Source organism: Colius striatus, chromosome 15 (genome assembly GCF_028858725.1).
Source record: "Colius striatus isolate bColStr4 chromosome 15, bColStr4.1.hap1, whole genome shotgun sequence".
Lineage (NCBI taxonomy): Eukaryota > Metazoa > Chordata > Aves > Coliiformes > Coliidae > Colius > Colius striatus.
This window is the reverse complement of record NC_084773.1, coordinates 9089046-9108801: the sequence shown is the minus strand read 5'-3', so window position 1 is coordinate 9108801 and position 19756 is coordinate 9089046. Positions and strand designations below refer to the sequence as shown.

General features: G+C 34.4%; 1 protein-coding gene across 1 annotated transcript in view; it reads left to right on the top strand.

Moving 5' to 3' along the window:
* ERC2 (ELKS/RAB6-interacting/CAST family member 2) overlaps positions 1–19756 on the top strand; it is a 311703-nt gene that overhangs the window by 38082 nt on the left and 253865 nt on the right. The window contains exon 2 of the mRNA XM_062008749.1: positions 10655–11071. Coding sequence (XP_061864733.1) covers positions 10655–11071 — 417 coding nt within the window. The remainder of the gene's footprint in view (positions 1–10654; positions 11072–19756) is intronic.

Here is a 19756-nt window from a genome sequence, read left to right as displayed (position 1 = left end):
AATCTATGCCAGAATCAATATTCAATCTGCTACTGATACATTGAACATACAGCATGTGATTTCACTGTGAGGGGAGCTCTTGTATCTTTTGTCTATAAAACAAAATTTCTAAACAACCTCACAAAGCCAGAACACACCCTTACCCTGTCTCAGCATTTCTACATCAATTTCTGTATTGATAACATAATTGCTATGAAAAAAAAGAGGCATTGTAGTTGTGGCGAAACTGAGACAAATAATATTTTAGTCATTTTTCAGACACTTTAATGGCAGGTTTGATGATTGGGAAATGGTCAGTATCCTTTGTCACTGAAAGTTCAATTTGTATTTCTGCTGCTTTGCTCATTGGTATGACAGGACTGACATCAGGGAAGAATCTCTTTATATCTTCTCCTTATGTAATATAATTTCTGGTGCCTGGATTGGTCCATCTCTTTATGGCTAGTCTTTTGAGTAAGATATAGTAAACTGCCATAGTGCAGTTAATAGCATTTCATGGCAGCACTACTATATTGGCAATATGAAATACTAATTACTACAATTTCAGTGTGTATAATATTTACTATAGGAAATACTCATAGAAACTCTGAAGCATTGAGTTTTATGGCTTTTCTTAAACAGTCAGAAGTGCGTTTTTTTGCGGTAGCACTGTCATCCATAGGTGAAAGCTGGTGATACTCCTGAGCTTTATTGGAGGGTACAGCTGACATAGTACAGAACATCCTCTGTTCCGTGTTATTGTGGAGGTGTTCAAAATGCCAGTATGTTCAGGATCTGATCCCATTTAGAACTTGAGCTCTGTCATCAGGGACAGCTGAAGCCCTAGAAGAACGCGACTCAAAGGAAGGAAACAAGCCTTGGGTTTAAGGCTCTGAGGAATTAAAGTTTTCAATAACAACCATTTTAATGATAAGCAAGATGTTAGATCATTCTATGTAAATAATTCTTGATTTTGATTATAAAAAAGATAGCCAGACTTGTATAATTTTGCTTAAGTAGATTGTTCAAGTTACTCAATGTTTTCCTGTAGAGAATGATTTAATGGAAGCAGTTGTAATTTAGATCACTAACAAGTATTATATTTGCATGGCTCAAAACCAAGTGATTGACCTAAAACAAATTTTCTGTTTAAGCAATGGGTCAAGGTCTTTCTGAGAGACTGCATGCACTGGGCTTATTTAAAGGCAGGCAGATGAGAACTAATTAACGGCTAACTGTGCTAAGTGGAAAAATACTGCAAAAGTATACTGCTTGTTTTGTTAGGTGCAAATGTTAGAATGGAAACATAAGATGTAACTTACCTTAAATGCTAGTAAGAATAATTTAGGTAGTGACCAAGATACATGAAATAGACCAGATATAAATAAATGCATTAAGGTCACACTTGTTTGATCTTGCTAGTAGAAAAAAATAGGGTTGTTTTGACTCTTAAACAAGATGTAAAGCAGAGGTGTTGTCTTCTTACAATTGCTAATTAAACAATATGCACTTTTCCTAATAAATGTGTTACTATGTAGTGTGGTGGCTAAATTCAATGTGTTTTACTAAGGTGCTTGGAGTATGGCACTTTTGTTGTTCTGGGCGTTAAATACATAATAACTCAGTATTTAAAGCCATATCAAAAGAGGAAGATAATGCTATTAGATAAAATAATTATGCTTGGGGGGAAAAAAAAAAATCTACTTTGTTCATGGAAACAAACTTGTTGGAAATTGGGGAGGATTTTTATTTGGTGAATTTTCTCCATTTTTTGATTAAAATAAAATGGAAACAAAGTCAGCCAATTCTAATTACAGTGCAGTTTTTTTCTTAATGAACACCACTTTGGTCATTGAGTTTTAATATTTTTTTTTCCCTACAAAATTGTAAGAACTTTCTTTTTGACTATATCTTCTCTAAATAGAACATACTGAAAACACTTGACAATTTACTACAAACCATCTTCTGAAAGGAAGTGATTATTACTTCAGTGATATATTTAGGATGCTGAATTAAATATTTTTTTTTTAATAGGAAGGTTTTAACAGCAGAGAAGGGGACCTCAAAAATGAAGGTTTCCAGAAATAACAAAACAGTGCATCAGCAGAATTGCAAGCTGTTACCTTTAGATAAAAGGCTGAGGAAATAACTGGAAATCTGCTGGTTTATGAGCAAGAGATAGCTAGGAATGATGTTTTGTGTTGCTCTTTGTTTTTCTTTTAATCTTGTATCTCTTTATTAACAGTGAAGTTTGGGCATGCGGTTGTTGGGGTGTGGAATTTTCTTTGTTCTTTGCAAAAGGACTTGAGTGTTTTTGCACTTTCCTAGACTTTTGCTGTGGTGATATGAAGCTCTGAGGATTCTTTTCTGTGACTGCAGTTACTGCTGGGATTAGCTATAGGATTGATGTTCTGCTTATCTTTGGTAAACAATGGGCAGTCAGAATACAAATCAAAGGGATAGATTATGTAGAGCCTAGACTATGTGAAAAGTCTTGTGTGTGGAGAGTACAGGTTTATGGTCCCAAATAGTAAAAAAGCTTCCTTAGCCCGAAGTGCTTAAATTCCCCCAAATAAGTGGAAGTGATTTATCCCAGGAAGAAAAGTGTGTCAGAGAAACCATAGTTCATTAGAGAATGGGGGACTTCTCACAGTATATAGTTTATCTGATGAGAACAGCTTTCAAATATGAACACCTAAGATTTATCTTCAAATATTCAGGCCTTCTAAATCTTGCTTTGTTCTTACCTGGTAGCTAATGTTACAGAATTTTTAGGAAAGAAAAATAAAAAATGCTAAGACTGATTTCCAGGCTTTAAAATGTATTCTGATCTTTTTTTCCTCTCTGTAAGTTGTAGTGAATAATCTTGAAACAGATTCTTCCAGATGTGTTCAGATTGGTCAAAATGTGTCAAAAACCAATATAACAGCATTTTCCAAAGGGAAGGGGATGGCGGGGGAAAGGGGGCCACAGTCTTGTCATGACAGCATAATTGAACTCTTTAGAAGTTTCAATAGCAGGAATGATCATCTAAATAAAAGCTCTTTCATTTTGCTGTGATACTGATGACATACATGTTTTAATAACACTTTTTTTTCTTACTATCTAAAGAACTTCATGTGAACTTTTTTCAACATTTATATTTACAGATTACTCGTCTTGAGGCTTTTCTTGACTGCTTACATTTTGAAAAGTCCCTTCCTCTTGGCTTTCTGCTTCTTATATAATTACAGACTAAGATATGATGTGTGATCTTTATCAATAGGAGAAAACATATAAGTTAAATCATTTTTTCTAGATTAAAGGCTGATGAATAAAGCTGGTACTGAATTTTTGCTTTTGACATACTGATTATGCAAGGTACGCACTAACCAAGTTCTTGGTAAGTGTGAACTGCAGTAAAATGTACTGTGTCTCCATAGAGAAATGACTGTGTTCTGACTTTGGTTAAAGCTGGCTGATAAGTATCATAAATCCTCCCAGGAATAAATATTTCAACAAATAGTATTCAGCTAGCTTTCTTCAGAGAAAAAAACAAGGGGCAGTGTTGCATTATAGAGTCAAGGTGAATTTGAAAGAACTGAAATGAGATCAGGCACTACAGAAAGTGATGGCTGTACTGGAGAAATATAGTGGAAGAAAGAAGAAAATGATTATAGGGAGAGATGTTTCAGACATAGTGTTTTTTGGGTTTTTTTTCCCTACCCCAACATACTCTAAATTAGCAAATGAACTAGAGTGCTTCAGAGATGGATTTTTAATACTGTAAATATCTGTTATGAAGAAATACCATTTGGCAGAATGACAAACTGTATCTGTGATAGCAGGCCTACTTAAGGCAAATGGCAAAATAGGAAATAAATGAAAAACATCTCTGAAGCCATAGCAAACCAGGGAATCGAGAAAGAAATATATTTACAAATTGTACCTTAAGACTTAGGTACAAAACTACTATGAAACTTGCAGTACTAAAATGCTTTAGTCTACAGTTACATCTCAGTTATAAATGGAGATGTATTTTTGTACAATGAGCTCAAATCTTTAGGCAATACTTTCTTTCCAGTCTTAGTTTTTTTGCACTAAAACATTTGTGGGAGATGACCCAGAGAAGGTGACTGAGTAGTAATGAAGTCTGATAGTTCAGATTAAATATTATGTCTATTTTAAGAAATGCAGATTTAAAGGTACACAACAAGATTCCTTGGTTAACTTGCAAAGCATGGTATTAAAAACAAGCTTTATAGAATTTAAAAAGCACCAAACTTTAAAGCATAAAGAAAGAAAAATTAAGGAAAGATAATAAGCAAGAATTCTCCCTTTTCAAATACATGATTCTACCAGCAAATGGTGTTATGCAGAAATTTTCTCATCCATTACACCTCCAGAATTTTTAATGCTAAAAATGCATCATCTATGTGGTCCAAATCTCCTGTGATTCCTCACGAATTACATCTGTCTTCTCCTTTCATCTCTTTCTGTCAGTCCTGTCTTATTCAAGCAAAATTCTTGTCAACTGATCTTCAAGTGTTGTTGTTTGAATGCCAGAATTTTAAATTATATTAGGCAGATGATCAAATGCATGGGAGAATCCATTTCTTAATTTATAATGATGAAGAAAATATCTTCAATTCTCTTCTTATTTTTTTCTTACAGAAGAAAATAAAGATTTGCATGTTTTTCTTAAGAATGTTCAGCTATAAATATTTGTAAGGGTAATGCTCATAATTGTTTCAGTAGTATAATGAAAGATAGCATACAAATTGGTGTAGATGTAGTTGAAAAGAAAACTTTAAGTAGTTTGTCACCTTTCAGTGACAGAGCTTTGTACAGTGCAGAATGAAAATGTGACAGATTATAGAATAAATAATAAACCTTTTGTTTTTTTATACTATGAGAGTACAGACGATAGTATAATTTACTCTTAAACTTGCTGTATTCAGTTACAATTGTAGCTTTATATGGTGTAGTTACACAGTAGGTTTTTTTCCCAGTCTTCTGTATTATATATCATTATATATTTGCCACTGTCAAGAGACGAGAGTATGTCAACTGATCCAGTCCTGTAAATTCTACATTTATATCCCAAGATACAGGACATTTTAGTTAGTATAATTTTATTCCTTCCATTGCATGCACCACAGAGATAATGTGATCATGCAAGGCTCCTTATTAAGATATCCTATGCTATCAAGAAGTTGGATGTAGAGACTGCTTAAAAGAATAATCTGTAGATTGAAGAATAAATTCAGAAAGGTAGTATTAGACTATGCATTTTTAGAGGCTGTAACAGATTGTAAACAACTGACAGAATCCTTTGTAATTTTTATAAAAGGACAAAAAGAAAGAGTATGTTGAAGTCTTCAGTTCAGTTTGATTTCCAGCTCTTCTGGAAGTCTTTGTCATAAATCCATTCTGATGTGATCCTATATAATCCCATACTGCCAGCTGCCTGTTATAAGGCAGTTCAGCTTCACCTCACAACCTACCCTGCAGTGTTTGGATGTGTGTTGCCTGAACCTGCTGTCTTTCCCGAACTGTGATTATTACTTCTAAACTTACAGGATTTTGCTATCAGATTGTCACTTTGATAGATTGTTTCACTATCATTATATGGGAGTTGGCATTGAGAGGACAGAGACAGTTATCACAGTAGTCATTACTTCTTGGTAGTTGTGAAGACAGGTAAGAGGATCTCAGAAGATAAAGCTAATGTATTTTGTTCTTGTGTTTGTAGTGAGAAAAAAACAGGAGAATGAGGAGCTAAAAATGTAGCTGTGATAGGAACTAGAAGTCAATACAAAGTGTGGTTGAGAAGGAAGAATTTAGGCATTAGGTGGGGAAAAAAAAAAAAAAAACTATTGAAGTCCAGTGAAGTAACTAGAGCTCTCTATGGATAAATCACCAAAAACCCAAATAATTTTGGATGGCTACAGGAATAGTTGTTTCAAATGTACCAGATAATCTTGCTATCACTCTCTTTATTCATAGTGCTGTACTGAATTATTTAGAGCAGAAACTGTCAAAGAACATATTCTGCAGCAGCTCTGATGTCCAAATTTGAGTGATTTTTGTCTGAGGAATTAGCTTGTTATATTATCAGTACATTACAAAAAAGTAATAGCCAATTGAGTGTGCATGGATGTTTATTTCAAAATCCATCACTTGATGATAGTGTAAGACCACATTCTGCTGCTAAGTCCTTCAGGTTGGCTTTTCCAGTCAAGACAATCTCAGCTCTAATTTCTCTCTTTCTTGACCTTACATAAGGTTTGTCACTTCTTCCATGTTAGTAGCAGGCCTTTTTTTATGTGACAGCTAGGGTTTTTTAACATGTTCTTTGCTTTGGGTGCTGAGGTGATGGTGCAAAGTACAAGAAACTGTGTAATCCACTAGGTTAACTAACACTTAAATAGATGAGTCTTCGTATTTTTTTCCTCTTCTTCCACTATTCACCACATATCTAAGTCTTACGTGCTCTGGCACAAGGTGTACTGTGGCAGGACAGTTCTCTTATAGCAGTTACTTTGGGAATAGCCAATTGGCACAGATTAGAGAAACTCCCTTATGTAGAACATGAATTGGAGTCCAGTAAGGGCTATTAATTTGTCTTCCTTTCATGTTTTTAATTTTTTTTTCAATTTATGGGGACAAATTTTGAAAACCTGCACTATGTTTAATTCAGAGAAAGATTAATGGAACCTCCTGTGCAATTCCATGGATTGCCTCTTGGAATCACGCTGCAGAGAAGGAAAGAAGCTCTGAGAGAACTATTTATCTATTACTGAGAATCTGGCATGTAAATATTTCTGGTCAACTGGTCTGTTTTTAATAGAAATTATGAAAATATGATCACATTTTTTTTAAATGCTATGAAGTTCTATGTCTATATAATGACAGCAACGTGACAGATATTCACAGCACTCCTACATCCCTCTCCCACTGCAATTAATTATACAGTTTCTTCCCACCCTCAGAACATTTGTTCTTTCCTTTTCTTAGCTAGCTGCAGATACCAAAATCTGTGCCAGCACAAGTCTAAATCTGGTCCATCATTCAAAGAGAGTTCTAAGTCTTGAAGATGTACAGAAATTATTTCTTCTGTCAAAGTAGCAGTAGTCTGCCACAGTTGAGGCTGTTAGTTTTAACATAATTACTGGGAAGCAGACACAACTACTCTTGTGCTTAGTGACAAATATGGTTATAGGTAGAACCTAAGAACTACATATGTAAGTTACTATGAGACAGAAAAATGAATTGTCTGTTTTCTCTTAACAAGAACTGCTGTTTGAATTCTGATTTCTAATTATTTGTGTTAATCCAACAGTTTTGGTTTTTATGTCTTACAGTCAAAAGGACTGTGTTAGCAACATGTATGTTAAGCTTGCTTTTATTTTTGCCTTACATTTTAAATATTTCAGATTTTTTTGCTTCTCTTTGCTCAGCCAAAGTCTTATAGACACTTAGGCATTTATTTGGTGTACAGAGACTACCTGACTCTGGGAAGACATTTAAAAATAATTTTTACCATCAAGTAATAAATACTGGCTACCTTGACACTGGGAGGATATAACTTAAATCATTATTTAGATCAGAGAAACTAATTTTTTTCTTTTTTACTATTTCTGTACTACTGTTTGTTCCTGAATATTGCTGTTGCTTAGTAATGAAATAACTTTGGAATGCAAAGGATTAGTTTACTATGCTTATGTAATGTCAATTTTAGATATGTGTTATTTCAGCCAGATATTCTTTCAAAGAATATATAGATATGAGCTTCATTCTTCAAATAATGCTCTGGGACTGAAGTTCTGGCTGATAGCTGATGTGGGCACCAACTTGAAAACTAATTAATAAGAAGATAAATCCCTTCATATAGTGTTGAATGAAATGTTATTTGATGTAAAAGAGACTCCATTATAAGAACACAATTTAAAATTAAAAATATCATTAAAAGGTTTAAAACCCTAAAACAACTAGTTTGGAAAACCAAAATAGTTCTTGATTTCTTTTGAGAGATGCTGTTTGCCAAGCTTGATCGACTTTATGAATAGTTCAAATGGATACAAATATATTTTACCAAAATTATTCATCTGAAAATTTTCAACAAGCTCTAACCAAGACTTTCTTCTGTAACAAGAAAAACAAGTAATGCTGCATCAGATAGATCAGTTATATGATTCCAAGTCTGAAGTGATAAAAAATGAAGACCGTTTCCCTAAAGTATGAGATTGAATGAAACATTTTATATAAATTTCATTTTCTAAATGTTTTCTTTGAAGTTTTCATCACATTTGCAACACTCTCATGGTTTCCTTTTTAACGTATGAATAAAAGTGTATTTTTGTAATTGGAAACTGTGAGTCTTATTCATAATTGCTTTCTGTCAAAAACTGGGATTTTAAGCAAAACTCCCCCTGCCCTACCCACCCAGTAACAGCAACTAAACCCCAAGAGCTTCAGGGTAAAAAACTTATGTTATGAGTTGTTAAATAGTTTTTAAAAATGCCTTACCAGTCAAACTGAAACAAACTATTGACTGTAATTTTAGAGTAGCTTGTAACATCATGAGCAAAACTCAAATAGTCTCAAAGATGAGAATGGAGATATTCCAATGTATTCCTTTAGGTGTCTGTCATGATTTTTTTTTTTTTTACATGTGAAATGTTAGTTTTACATTTTTGTTTGCCTTTTCCATCTCAGTAGTCATATATATATATTGAAGAACATAATGTAATGTGAAGGTGGTTTCTGGTTTTCCTTTTCCTTCTTTAATAGTCTTAAACAGGAATTTCATCTGTTTGCTCTAATGCTAGTGAAGAAAAAGAATGTTTTCTTGTATAATGGGAACCTGCAATCTATTTAGTAAAAATGGAATTATTTTAAGTTTATGATCCCATGAAATCTATGATTTCAACAGTAACTTGTCTGAAAATATTTGTACTACATCATAGTACAAGAATCTTTCTCTGTTCAAGAGGTAAATCTTTCACTTGTTATTCATCATAAATATAAAAATATTTTGCATATGTTGAGGTTGGAACACAGGTAATTATCCTAAATTACTATGGATTATGATATTAATTTCAGGTGTTATTTTTATCACACTATTTGTTTTTCTTCTTCCTTCTATTCACCACCTACACAGCCTACTGAATTTATAGAAATATGAATTTCTGAATAGTCACATTTCTACCAGAAGACATTTAGTTGGAGGAGCTACAAGACTGAATGCACGGCACCAGGCTTTTTTGCAGTAATGGATATTTTTCATCTCTTCATTCTAAAATAAAAAAACCAACTCCCTGAGAAATTCCAAACAAACAAAATGGCTTTTCATTTGATACTACCTTCATGATTAGTATGAGTACATCTAAGGCCACCACTGCATACAGATGTAGGCTACATATTTACAGCCTTGCTTTTATTTTATGGTTGTTCCTGTCTTTTTTTTTAATCTCATCATCTTTTTAATTACTTATGTAAACTTGAAAGCTCCGAATAAACAGATGTAGCAATTGTTTTTAAGTTGTTTTTAAACCCTTTTTCCCTGTGTTAAGTCATTGGGACATAATTTTTGTGGATTACCTTCACCAGCCAATACAGTAGTTTTGTGATGATTTCGAACTAAATAATGTCTCACATTAGAGAATACACATTTGCTGTATTCTCCAATCCTTTGAAGCTCTGTCACACTGGAAGCTGGAGAAAAAAAGTTTTTGAAGAACCTTAAAATGTAAAAGAACAATGAAATAGCAATGCTGTTGTTCATTGTGGGATTAATTTTTTCTAATGTTTTTCTTTGTCACATCTATGGAGTCAAGTTTGTCTGTAGTTTAGGTTTATATATTTGAGTACTGTGAAGTTGTAGGTGCCTTTCTGTATAACTCAATAAAATTGTTTTTTTCCGTTGAAGATATTTTTTGTTGAATTCCGTTCTTTCTGTTGAATCTCCTTTGCTTGCATCTGACCTTTATTTATGTTGATTTTGCTTCATTTTTTCATTTACCATGCTGTTCAGTTTTTGGATGCCAGAAGAACAAAGGTTTGTCCACTATTTGCAGTCAATTTCTTTTTCAAAATTTCGTATTGCTTATTGTGTTTTTTTGTTTGCTTGTTAGAGATACAGTAATCCTGTTTACTAAACATGTTCATAGCTTTAGTTGACAAAAGAAAAAACCAAAACCAACCAGCCCCAACTCAGCCCCTCCCAAAGCTCCCTTCAATTATAGTGAGTACTGTGATTGACTTATGAATGATAGTATTGGTGAATACCATGAAAGAAAGAGCTATCTTTGGTCTATAAAGTAATTTAGAAAACATGGAATACTGAGTCTTTCAGCTTTGTAGGTACATACTGACTATATTAGTGGATGTTGCTGCCAAGTGTTTGGGTTTGTTGGTTTGCCTTTCTTTGCTCTTTGTGTTATATGTAGCTGACATTATTTTGTGTGTGGTGGTGTCTTTTTTTTTTACTCTAGATGCACTTGAAAGACATCATTACAAATATTGTCACATGCATTTGATATTTTACAAGGTCATTTGATATATTTTCATCGTTGATTCAAGTGTATTTTTGTAACAGCACACAACAAAAATTCAATGAAAGAATAATCCTGTAATCCTACAATTCAGATCCTAGATTGATTTTTGCCTTTTTTTTTTTTCTTTACTGCAGCATCTGCAAATGACAATCCAGGCACTTCAAGATGAGCTTAGAACCCAGAGAGACCTTAACCATCTTCTCCAGCAAGAAAGTGGAAACCGAGGGGCTGAACACTTTACCATTGAGCTCACAGAGGAGAACTTTCGAAGACTTCAAGCAGAACATGATAGACAAGCTAAAGAGCTCTTCCTGTTGAGAAAAACTTTAGAAGAAATGGAGCTTAGGATTGAAACACAAAAGCAAACACTAAATGCCAGAGATGAATCAATAAAAAAGCTTCTGGAAATGTTGCAAAGTAAAGGTTTACCATCTAAAGGAATGGAAGATGACAATGAGAGAACTCGAAGGATGGCAGAGGCTGAATCTCAGGTTAATCATTTAGAAGTGATCTTAGACCAGAAGGAGAAGGAAAACATGCATCTTAGAGAGGTAATGAAAATTTATTTGTTTAAAACATAATTTCAATGTAATTCTACTGTTTTAGAAATATAGAGTATGTAACTATTTATTTTTCTGCCCTCACTTCTTCATAAAAAAAAGATTACCTGCATTTATTTCACAGGTGTAGTAAATACAGAACAGGACTATATGACATTTGAAAGCTAGTGTAAGAAATTATGGAAGAAAAATAATTGTATTTGGGGCTTATAGTCTCTGATATTGTTACTTGGCGTAGTTTCTGTATTCTTTGTGCTTTGAAAAATCAGTGTTGGTAAATGAAGACTGGAAGTACTGAAGAGGGAAGTCATACCTGCAGCTGCTATAAATTGCTCATAAGCACAATTGCTTCTTTTATGTTTGATTTTATATCTTTCTATGTTTTTATAAATATTTTACCTTCTATATGAACAAAGACTTCTGCATTTGTGCATTTCTAATATATTTTCATGTGTGCTACCCCGACTTTAAAGTAAATATAGCACATAATGTTGCCACATTAAAACACTGGGGTAATGACTGCACTCTGCTTTGAGAGATCCTTAATTTGATCCTAAGCCCATGCACACCAACTGTCCACATCTCTTGTGAATGCATTTTTAGGACTGCATTTGGGACGATGGAATTAGTACCCTTTCAGGTAGCTACAGGGAGTGATCATGTGTTCTCTTAGCCTCCTCTTCTCTAAACTAAACATCCGCAGCTCCCTCAGCTGCTCCTTATCAGGCATGTTCTCTAGACCCTTCATCAGTGTGTTTCTGGACATGCTCCAGCACCTCAATGTCCTCAATGTAGTGAGGGGCCCAGAACTGAACATACTGAGGTGAAGCCTCATTAGTGCCGAGTACCAGGGGACATTCACTGCCCTGGTCCTGCCAGTCAGGACTATTTCTGATACAGACCAGAATGCTGTTGTCCACCTTGGCCACTTGAGCACACTGCTGGCTCGTGTTCAGCTGACTGTTGATTAGCACTCCCATGTCCTTTTCTGATAGACAGGTCTCCAGCCTCTCTGTGCCAAGTCTATAGCGTTGCATGGAATTGTGGTGGCTGGAGTGTAGCACCCAGCATAAAATAAACCTTGAAAAGTAGGTAAAATGTAACCTTCCAAGAAAAGTCCTTGAGCATCCAGTTTGTAGATTAGTTCAAGGAATGCTGAAAGGAGATAATATTGCTACTTCTAGACCATGCATGTTTCTCTTATATTTGTACTCAATTAGTTTCCTCTGGGGCCAGGAAAATTTCTCCCTCAATTTATATGAGGATACAGAGATTGTCTTTTCTCTGGAGTACTGAAAATATAGAAATGGGGTTTACTGGATTTTTTGCTTATTGACTTGCAAACATGCCTTGGTAACTGGTCTAGATTTAAAAATTTCCTAGATTTGCTGTCTAGAATCTATGTCTGTCAGATTTGGAGATTTCCTTGCTATTGTAAGAATTCAAGGCCTTGGGTGAAGTCTGTGTCTCCAGCTCTCTTCCTGTTACACATAGTATTTACGAGTTTTTATTTTGTTTTTCCCCTTGTATATTTAAAGCTTTATTGGAGAGAGCTTGGAACCATGATGTGTAGGGTGTATGACCTCTGAAGGAATTAAATGTTGAGTAGCTGTCTCTCTTTCCAGGAATCTGGATTTGATTGTTCAAGTGGGCTCTTGGAAAGTGTTCTGAGGTTCAAATGTTGTCTTTTGCTGTCTTTTTATGGGAAGTTGTCTGCAAGCTTTGAAAGAATAGCAGATATTCTGTAGAGTTTTATCTGTTTGTTAAAACAAAAGGGATCAACTTTTGATATTCATATGTAGCTCTGTAAGTCCTTGATAGTTTGCAGTGATCCTTTGAATTACTCTCATTGCATGTACTCTTTGTTCTGCACAGTATAGTTTTCCAACATAGAGCACTCTTTTGCAGTGGTCTCCCAGGTAGAATGATATTTTGATTTATTTAGTGTTTATAAGTTTTCATCTTAACTGTGTAAATTACCTTACAGAGTTACTGGATTTATTTTTCCTGAGGACGCTTTAGAAGTATATTGGAACTTAGATACCATTTTAAATAAATCTATTCATAAATTATTTAGTATTCAATGAACTTGTGTTTCTATAAATTCAACAAAATATTTGTCATGTTAAAACCTCATCTAAAGTATTCTGCTTTCTATATTTTTACAGGTTGGAGTATAGAGCTCGTGTTGAGTATATTTCTGAGAAACTAGTATATTGTCATGTGTAACATACTGTTTGATCAAGTTCTGAACACTTTTTTCTGACTCTTTGATTTTGATTTGATTTTCTGTCACTGCACTTGGAACAAAGAAGATAAACTTCTTTATAGCAGCAAATGAAGTTATTCAACAAACAGAGCTTTCTAACGTGTTAATTTTTCCTTACAATGACAAATTCTGCTGAATGTGGTGGAAATGAGGTTGAATGTGGAAAAAAGTAACTGAAGACTACTGATTTCCTACAGCCTCAACACTACATCCAAAAGCATATAACGATTGACTTCTCATAAGATATGCTGTTGGTATTTGGTTTAAAAACATTTTCAAATTTTAATTCTGTACCTTTTAACTCGTAGCTGGAGAAAGGCCAAGTCTTATTCAAAAGTTCAGCAAATATGTATATGTTTTCCCCTAATGGAACTGTACCTGTCTCCCTTGAAATGTTAATTTCTGAGTTCTTTAAAATAGCGTCAAAGCTGGAATCTCTCTTCTCCCTTGTTCATTCACACAGTCTTCTAGTTCTCTCAACGTGATGGAATAGAAAGGTAATGGATGAGAAGCAGAAGAAATTTATTTTGTTGTTGTTTTGTTGGTGAGTGGAATTTTGGCCAAACTAGAGGATTAAGCTAGCATGCTGTGAGAGAAACTAAAGCAACTGGTTGTGAAACTTCGCAATTAAGGAAAATCTCTTTTATACAATCACGTCTCCAGCGACTGTTGAGTCTGTCTCCTTGAACTATACCCTCTCAATCGCCAATCATACTAGCAATTGAGTATAAGAAATCAGTTCTTCCTTACTCCAGAGCTGTTTTTGTCTAGCTAGTATTTTTTTCAAAGCTTACTTAACTAGGTAGAGAGAAATGATTTTTCTTTTTGTCCTTCAATTTCTACTGCTTTGTCAATTATAAAATGTTTCTCATATTAATTTCCTGCCTATTTCATGTAAGCATGCTTGTTACTAGAAACCAATATCCTACAGTTTTGATTCAGAATAATTGCTAATTATCAATGAATCATGTAAAAACTTATCTTTCGTAAATCAGTATTTGTTTCTTCGTTTCCTGTGGATAGTAGTAGAAGAATTTAATAAGATAGCTGCCTTAGACTATATGTTTTAGGGAAGTTACTGAGGAGAGACATACAAATAGGTAGTGTACCAGAAGCATAGAAAATTAAAACGTAAAAATTCTAGAAAATGAAACATTTTTTTTTTCTTTGTTTTCATATTGTTAGCAGATTTGGACTGACTTGAATGTGTTAACTACCTGGCCCTCAAAGATTATGCCACACTCTGGTGTGCAGTCTACTACATCTTTAAGCTTTATTTCACAGAGGCAAACTTGTGATGATAGGTTTACTCAAGTTTTGTGTTTGAAGATCTTAGGAATGGCATATTTGAGGCTTACTATACAGGAGGAGGAGGTGGAGACTTCAGCTGAAGTTGAAACCCTGCTTTTTTACAATAAATAGCAAAGAATGTCAGTGTCAGTAAGGTTCATTAAAATGTTGGGAAATGCAAAAGGTGGGATTACGTGTCTTTCTGTGTATTAAGGAATTTATAATTAAGGCAATAAGCTTTCACAAGGATAGCTGGATTCCCAGCTTTGCTTAGTTATAACAGAAGTTTTCCTAGTTTCTGCTTCTCAAGGCAAGAAAATATAAAAGTCTGAGTAGTGAAAGTGTAAGCATGTTTCTGCTTCAGTTTTGGAGATGAAGCTTATTGAGGAGAAAGTTTTGAGCTCTTTTCCATGGTTTCTGAGAGCTACCCAGTTTGCACTCAATTTTCCATCACTGAGTTAGACGGAATCCTCTCTCAACTCTCTATTTATTTATTTTTTTTGAAAGATAGCTGAGTTTTACTGATATTTTCTGATACTAAGTGATAGGCCATTTGCTTTGATAAGGAAGGAATGTATCCTGTATTGAACAGTGTGGTCTTGGCAAATACACACACATAAGAAAAACGACTTCTTGGGCCTAGTAATCTTCCAGTAAGTATGTTAAAGGACAAAAATGTGTCTTGAAGCTATAATGTCATACCATGGCATTCCTCGTGTTCAGAATTAGATGTCATGAAGATCACTAAATGTACATTCCTGTCAGGGCAAAATGACTGCCTAAAGTTCTTAAATTGGTTATCACATGTCTCTTCTAGAATTTTAAATAAACATTTTTTCTGTATAATTTTGGGAGAACTGTAGGTAATATGGGGATTTTATCATGTGGCAATCTAGCACAGATGTTTGGTATTACTTTTTTTAAACATAGTGACCACACATTATTTACCCTAAGTACCATTAAGTATTTTTTTATTATTGCTATTAAAAACTTGCCTTAGGCAAAGTCCCACTAAATCTCTAGTAAAGTCAAATGTTAAAATTCCAGCAAGTATTTTATTATATATACATACACGTATATTACACATGCCATCTCTATATAACATACAATTTCACTAAAACAGAATCTGAGATCATATAGGATTTTATATGCACATTTTAACTCTTGTCTTGCATGTATTCTTAAAATCACGTTGTTGCACATTTTAAAGCTACAGCTTTTTTTTATATTTAGAAGGAAGAAGAAGAACATAGCTCCTTTATTATAATTTAAAGTGTACTTTTAAACTTTCAAGTTTTTTTTTTAAAACTTGCTCTATCTTTGAACTCAGCTTGGTCAAATAATGAAGGCTGCTGATAGGATTTGAACTGCCATCATGAATTAGTTATTGCATGTTTTTAAAGTTATTAATGGAGCAAAGTTCCTTCTTCCACTGTGAATAGAACAGATGCCTTGCAGACTTTTGGTGTTTACTGTAAATGTCTTACGCTGGAGCCAGTAGTAATTTACTAAGGAAATGCTTTATCAACACCAAACGTTTCTACCCTGAAGTTAGTTATATAGATTAACAACCATTCTAGACTGAACCTCTTTATTAGGTTCATTAGTGCCTCTTTTTATTTCTTCTGGCTCAGCTCAAAATATTAATCTAATCAGTTGCTATAGAGACAACTACATTCTATCAAAGTATCAATAATAGTAAGTTTTTAAGGTGACCCTCTTAAGTATATAGAAGGACTTTGCAGTGTTGGCAGTCACTCCAGACATGACAAAGTAGACAGAACCTGGTTATGCTCTAAGGAAGAGTTATTAGTTCTAACATAGTTTGACATTCAGATTTTGTTATGCCCTATGATGGTCAGGATTAAAGTGAGGGTAGAGACAGGTAACATTATACTGGCTACAGGCCACCCAACCACAAAGACTGAGTGGATGAAGCCATCTATAGACAGATAGAAGCAGGCTCATGTTCACCAGCCCTGGTCCTCATGAGGGACTTCAACCACCCTAATATCTGTTGGAGAGACAACACAGCAGGTCATAAGCAATCCAGGAGGTTCCCGGAATGAGTTCATGTTAACTTCTTTCTCCGAGTGATAGAGGAGCCAATAAGGAGAGGTACCACGCAGACCTTGTTCTCACCACTAAGGAGCAGCTGATGGGATATTTGAAGCTCAAGGGCAGCCCTGGTTGCAGACATCATGAAAGGGTAGTTTAAGGTCCTTAGGGCAGCAATGAAGGATGCACAGCAAACTTACTACTGTGGATGTAAGGAGAGCAGAATTTGGCCTCTTCAGGGATCTGCTTGTTAAAGCACTGTGGGATATAGTGATAGGACAAGAGATAGTGGCTTTAAAATGAAAGAAGGTAGATTTAGATTAGGTGAGATGTAGGGAAGAAGTTCTTTACTGTGAAGGTGATGAGGTGCTGGAACAGATTGTCCAGAAAAGTTGTGGATGCTCCATTGAAGTGTTCAAGGCCAGATAGGAAGAGGCTTTGAGCAACCAAGTTGAGTAGAAAGTGTCCTTGCCCATGCATGATTTTGTGATATTCTTGCCAGGGGGCTTGGTTGTAATAGTTCTAATAGTAATGATCTAAGTCCACATGGAGGATTTGAAAGCTTTGTTGATTTAGAAATGGGTGCATTTAAAGACAGGATTGCTCTCCATGACAAGATCATGAATAGTTTGGAATTTAGAATATGAGAAAACTGTCAGTTTCAAACTGACGTATCTCAGAGTCATCACTGAAGAAATTATTTTAGGAACCAAGAGAAAAAACCAGTTTCATGATTAAACTGAATTTTCTATACTGTTCAATATGTGGAGGTAATGTGTTAATCCTGACATCATTCCTGAAAAGTGTGTTCTTTAGAAGATAATCTGGAGACTTGAATTACTGCAAAGCTGATGTTGTCCTGAGTTGTGGAAATACTATTATTTGCAAGGCTGTTCACTCAGTTCACACACAAAAAAATTTCAAGCTGCATATAAATGTTTTAGACCAACCAATAATAAAACAAAGAAAAAGGATTGATTTAAATTTCTGTTATAGGTTTTATCTCCTTTAGTCTTCACTCTAAAATATTATAAAGTCTGTGTGCTGTAAACATGCTGCTACTTACCTCCGTGGCAATAGCTTCATTCAGTTGAGAGATGCAATCATTTTTTTTTTACCTATATGTACAAAAAAGGTGCTTTGTTTTTCTTTCCGTACTTGTTTTTCAATCTAAAATTATGTTTCTTTTTCCCACTTATTTCCATTCTATTTTATATTAACAACATAACACCATTAATTTTTTTTTTTCTTTTTTACTTTCTCTTTTTATTTCTACCACTTCTAATGATGTAGAAATTCAATTTCTCCCTAAATGGATCAAGCGATGAGAAAACACAGCACTATCTAGCTACTACCTCATGTAAAGCAACTGAGATCACAGAATCAGGATCATTTTGCTTGGAAAAGACCTTTAAGGTCATCAAGTCCAACCGCATAATAACTCTTCATCTAGTTTCATTTCAGTAGGGGCAGGAAGTTTCAACATTCTCTCTGAAAAGTTTTTTCTTTTTCTCATGACTCTAAGAAAAGTCTTAGTCATGGGATTACCTAATGGGAATAGAACTACTAAATGAAAATAATACTAAAATAAATGTTGAAGACAGCATATAATATGATGAAAAGACTTTCAAATGGACTTCTAAGAATAATAAACTGTGCTGTGATCATAAATTCTGTGGTATTTACAATCTCTACCTTGTATCTCTTCAACCCACTAAGATTTCTCAGCAACCATGGTCAATCTATTCCATGGCTTAACCATTCTCTGAGAACATTTTCTTGCTCTTAGGAGAGAGTTTAAAGCAAAGAATTATACATAGGAATTCAAGGGTAACCAACTCCCTCTCCCCTATACATTCAGCTCTAATTCTTTCTGTGAAAAAACAGCAACATGTCAGAGTTATGAGTCACATACATAAAGTATGTATGAATATATTCATATGAACAAGGACAAGAAGATGAAACTAGAGAAAATTAATTACATGATAGACATGTAATAGGATATGCATGAGTTCCATATACATTCCCTGACCACTGCTGTTCGTTTCAGCCTGCTAAGCAAATAGATCTGCAGTAGCTTAAAAAAGGAATGTCTTTATTCAAAGATTTGAATTTAAAGTAGAAGAATGTATTTAACATGCTAATGTGCTACTGGTTCTGCGTGTTCTGATGACTGTCACTTAGAAGATTAAGGACAGTATTAATATAGGCAGTTATATGAACTCAGGGGACTACTGAGTAGTAAGTGTATCTGTAGGGTTTAGGCTCTTGCCTGTTCCTTCCACTTTGATACAAAAGAGTCAAGCAGTGTTCCTGCTGGTCTTTTAATAAAACTGCATATTTCTTGTTGAAGGAAATTAAGTGATAAATAGAAACAACATGTGATCGAGGGAAGTGTGAATCAGAGTAATTACTGAAAGAGAAGTGTATATGCAAAACTCTATTAGAATCTATGATATCTTTTTCTTTTTTTTGGGTGTAGAAAGACTAAACTGTGGTGTTTCCTTCTCTGTAAACTCAGGAGGTGTAAGTAATGTATCTAAGATGTTCTTTATTGCTCTACTTTTCGCACCATTTACTTGAATTTATTATTTTTAATATAATAAACTTGCTGTGGCCTTCAAGCAAGATACTATAATCTGCTTCAAGAGTAGCGTGATGAGAAGTCTTTTCATTCTACCATTTCAAATGTAATATCTTTTTTTTTTTTTTAAAAAAAGTGTATGTGTGTAAATAGTTCCTAAAAATCAGCCTGTGCACTCTTCACGTACAGGCGGTGAGGTTCTTGTCACTAGGTGTCACTCTTGAACGAGGATTGGTTTTCATTCTGGTTTTCACAGATCATCGATGTTTTTCATTGCCTGTTTTACAATGATAGAATTAAGAGGAGGACTCCTTTCATTTAAAGTCGATGGAAAGACCATGTCACAGATTTTTCTTTTTTTTTTTTTTTTCAGGACTCTGTAAACTGAATGCAATTTAGAATAGCTGCGTTTGAGAATCAAAGCAAGGAGACAAAGTAGAGAGTAGAAAAAGTGAAATCCGGAGTTAGACAATAG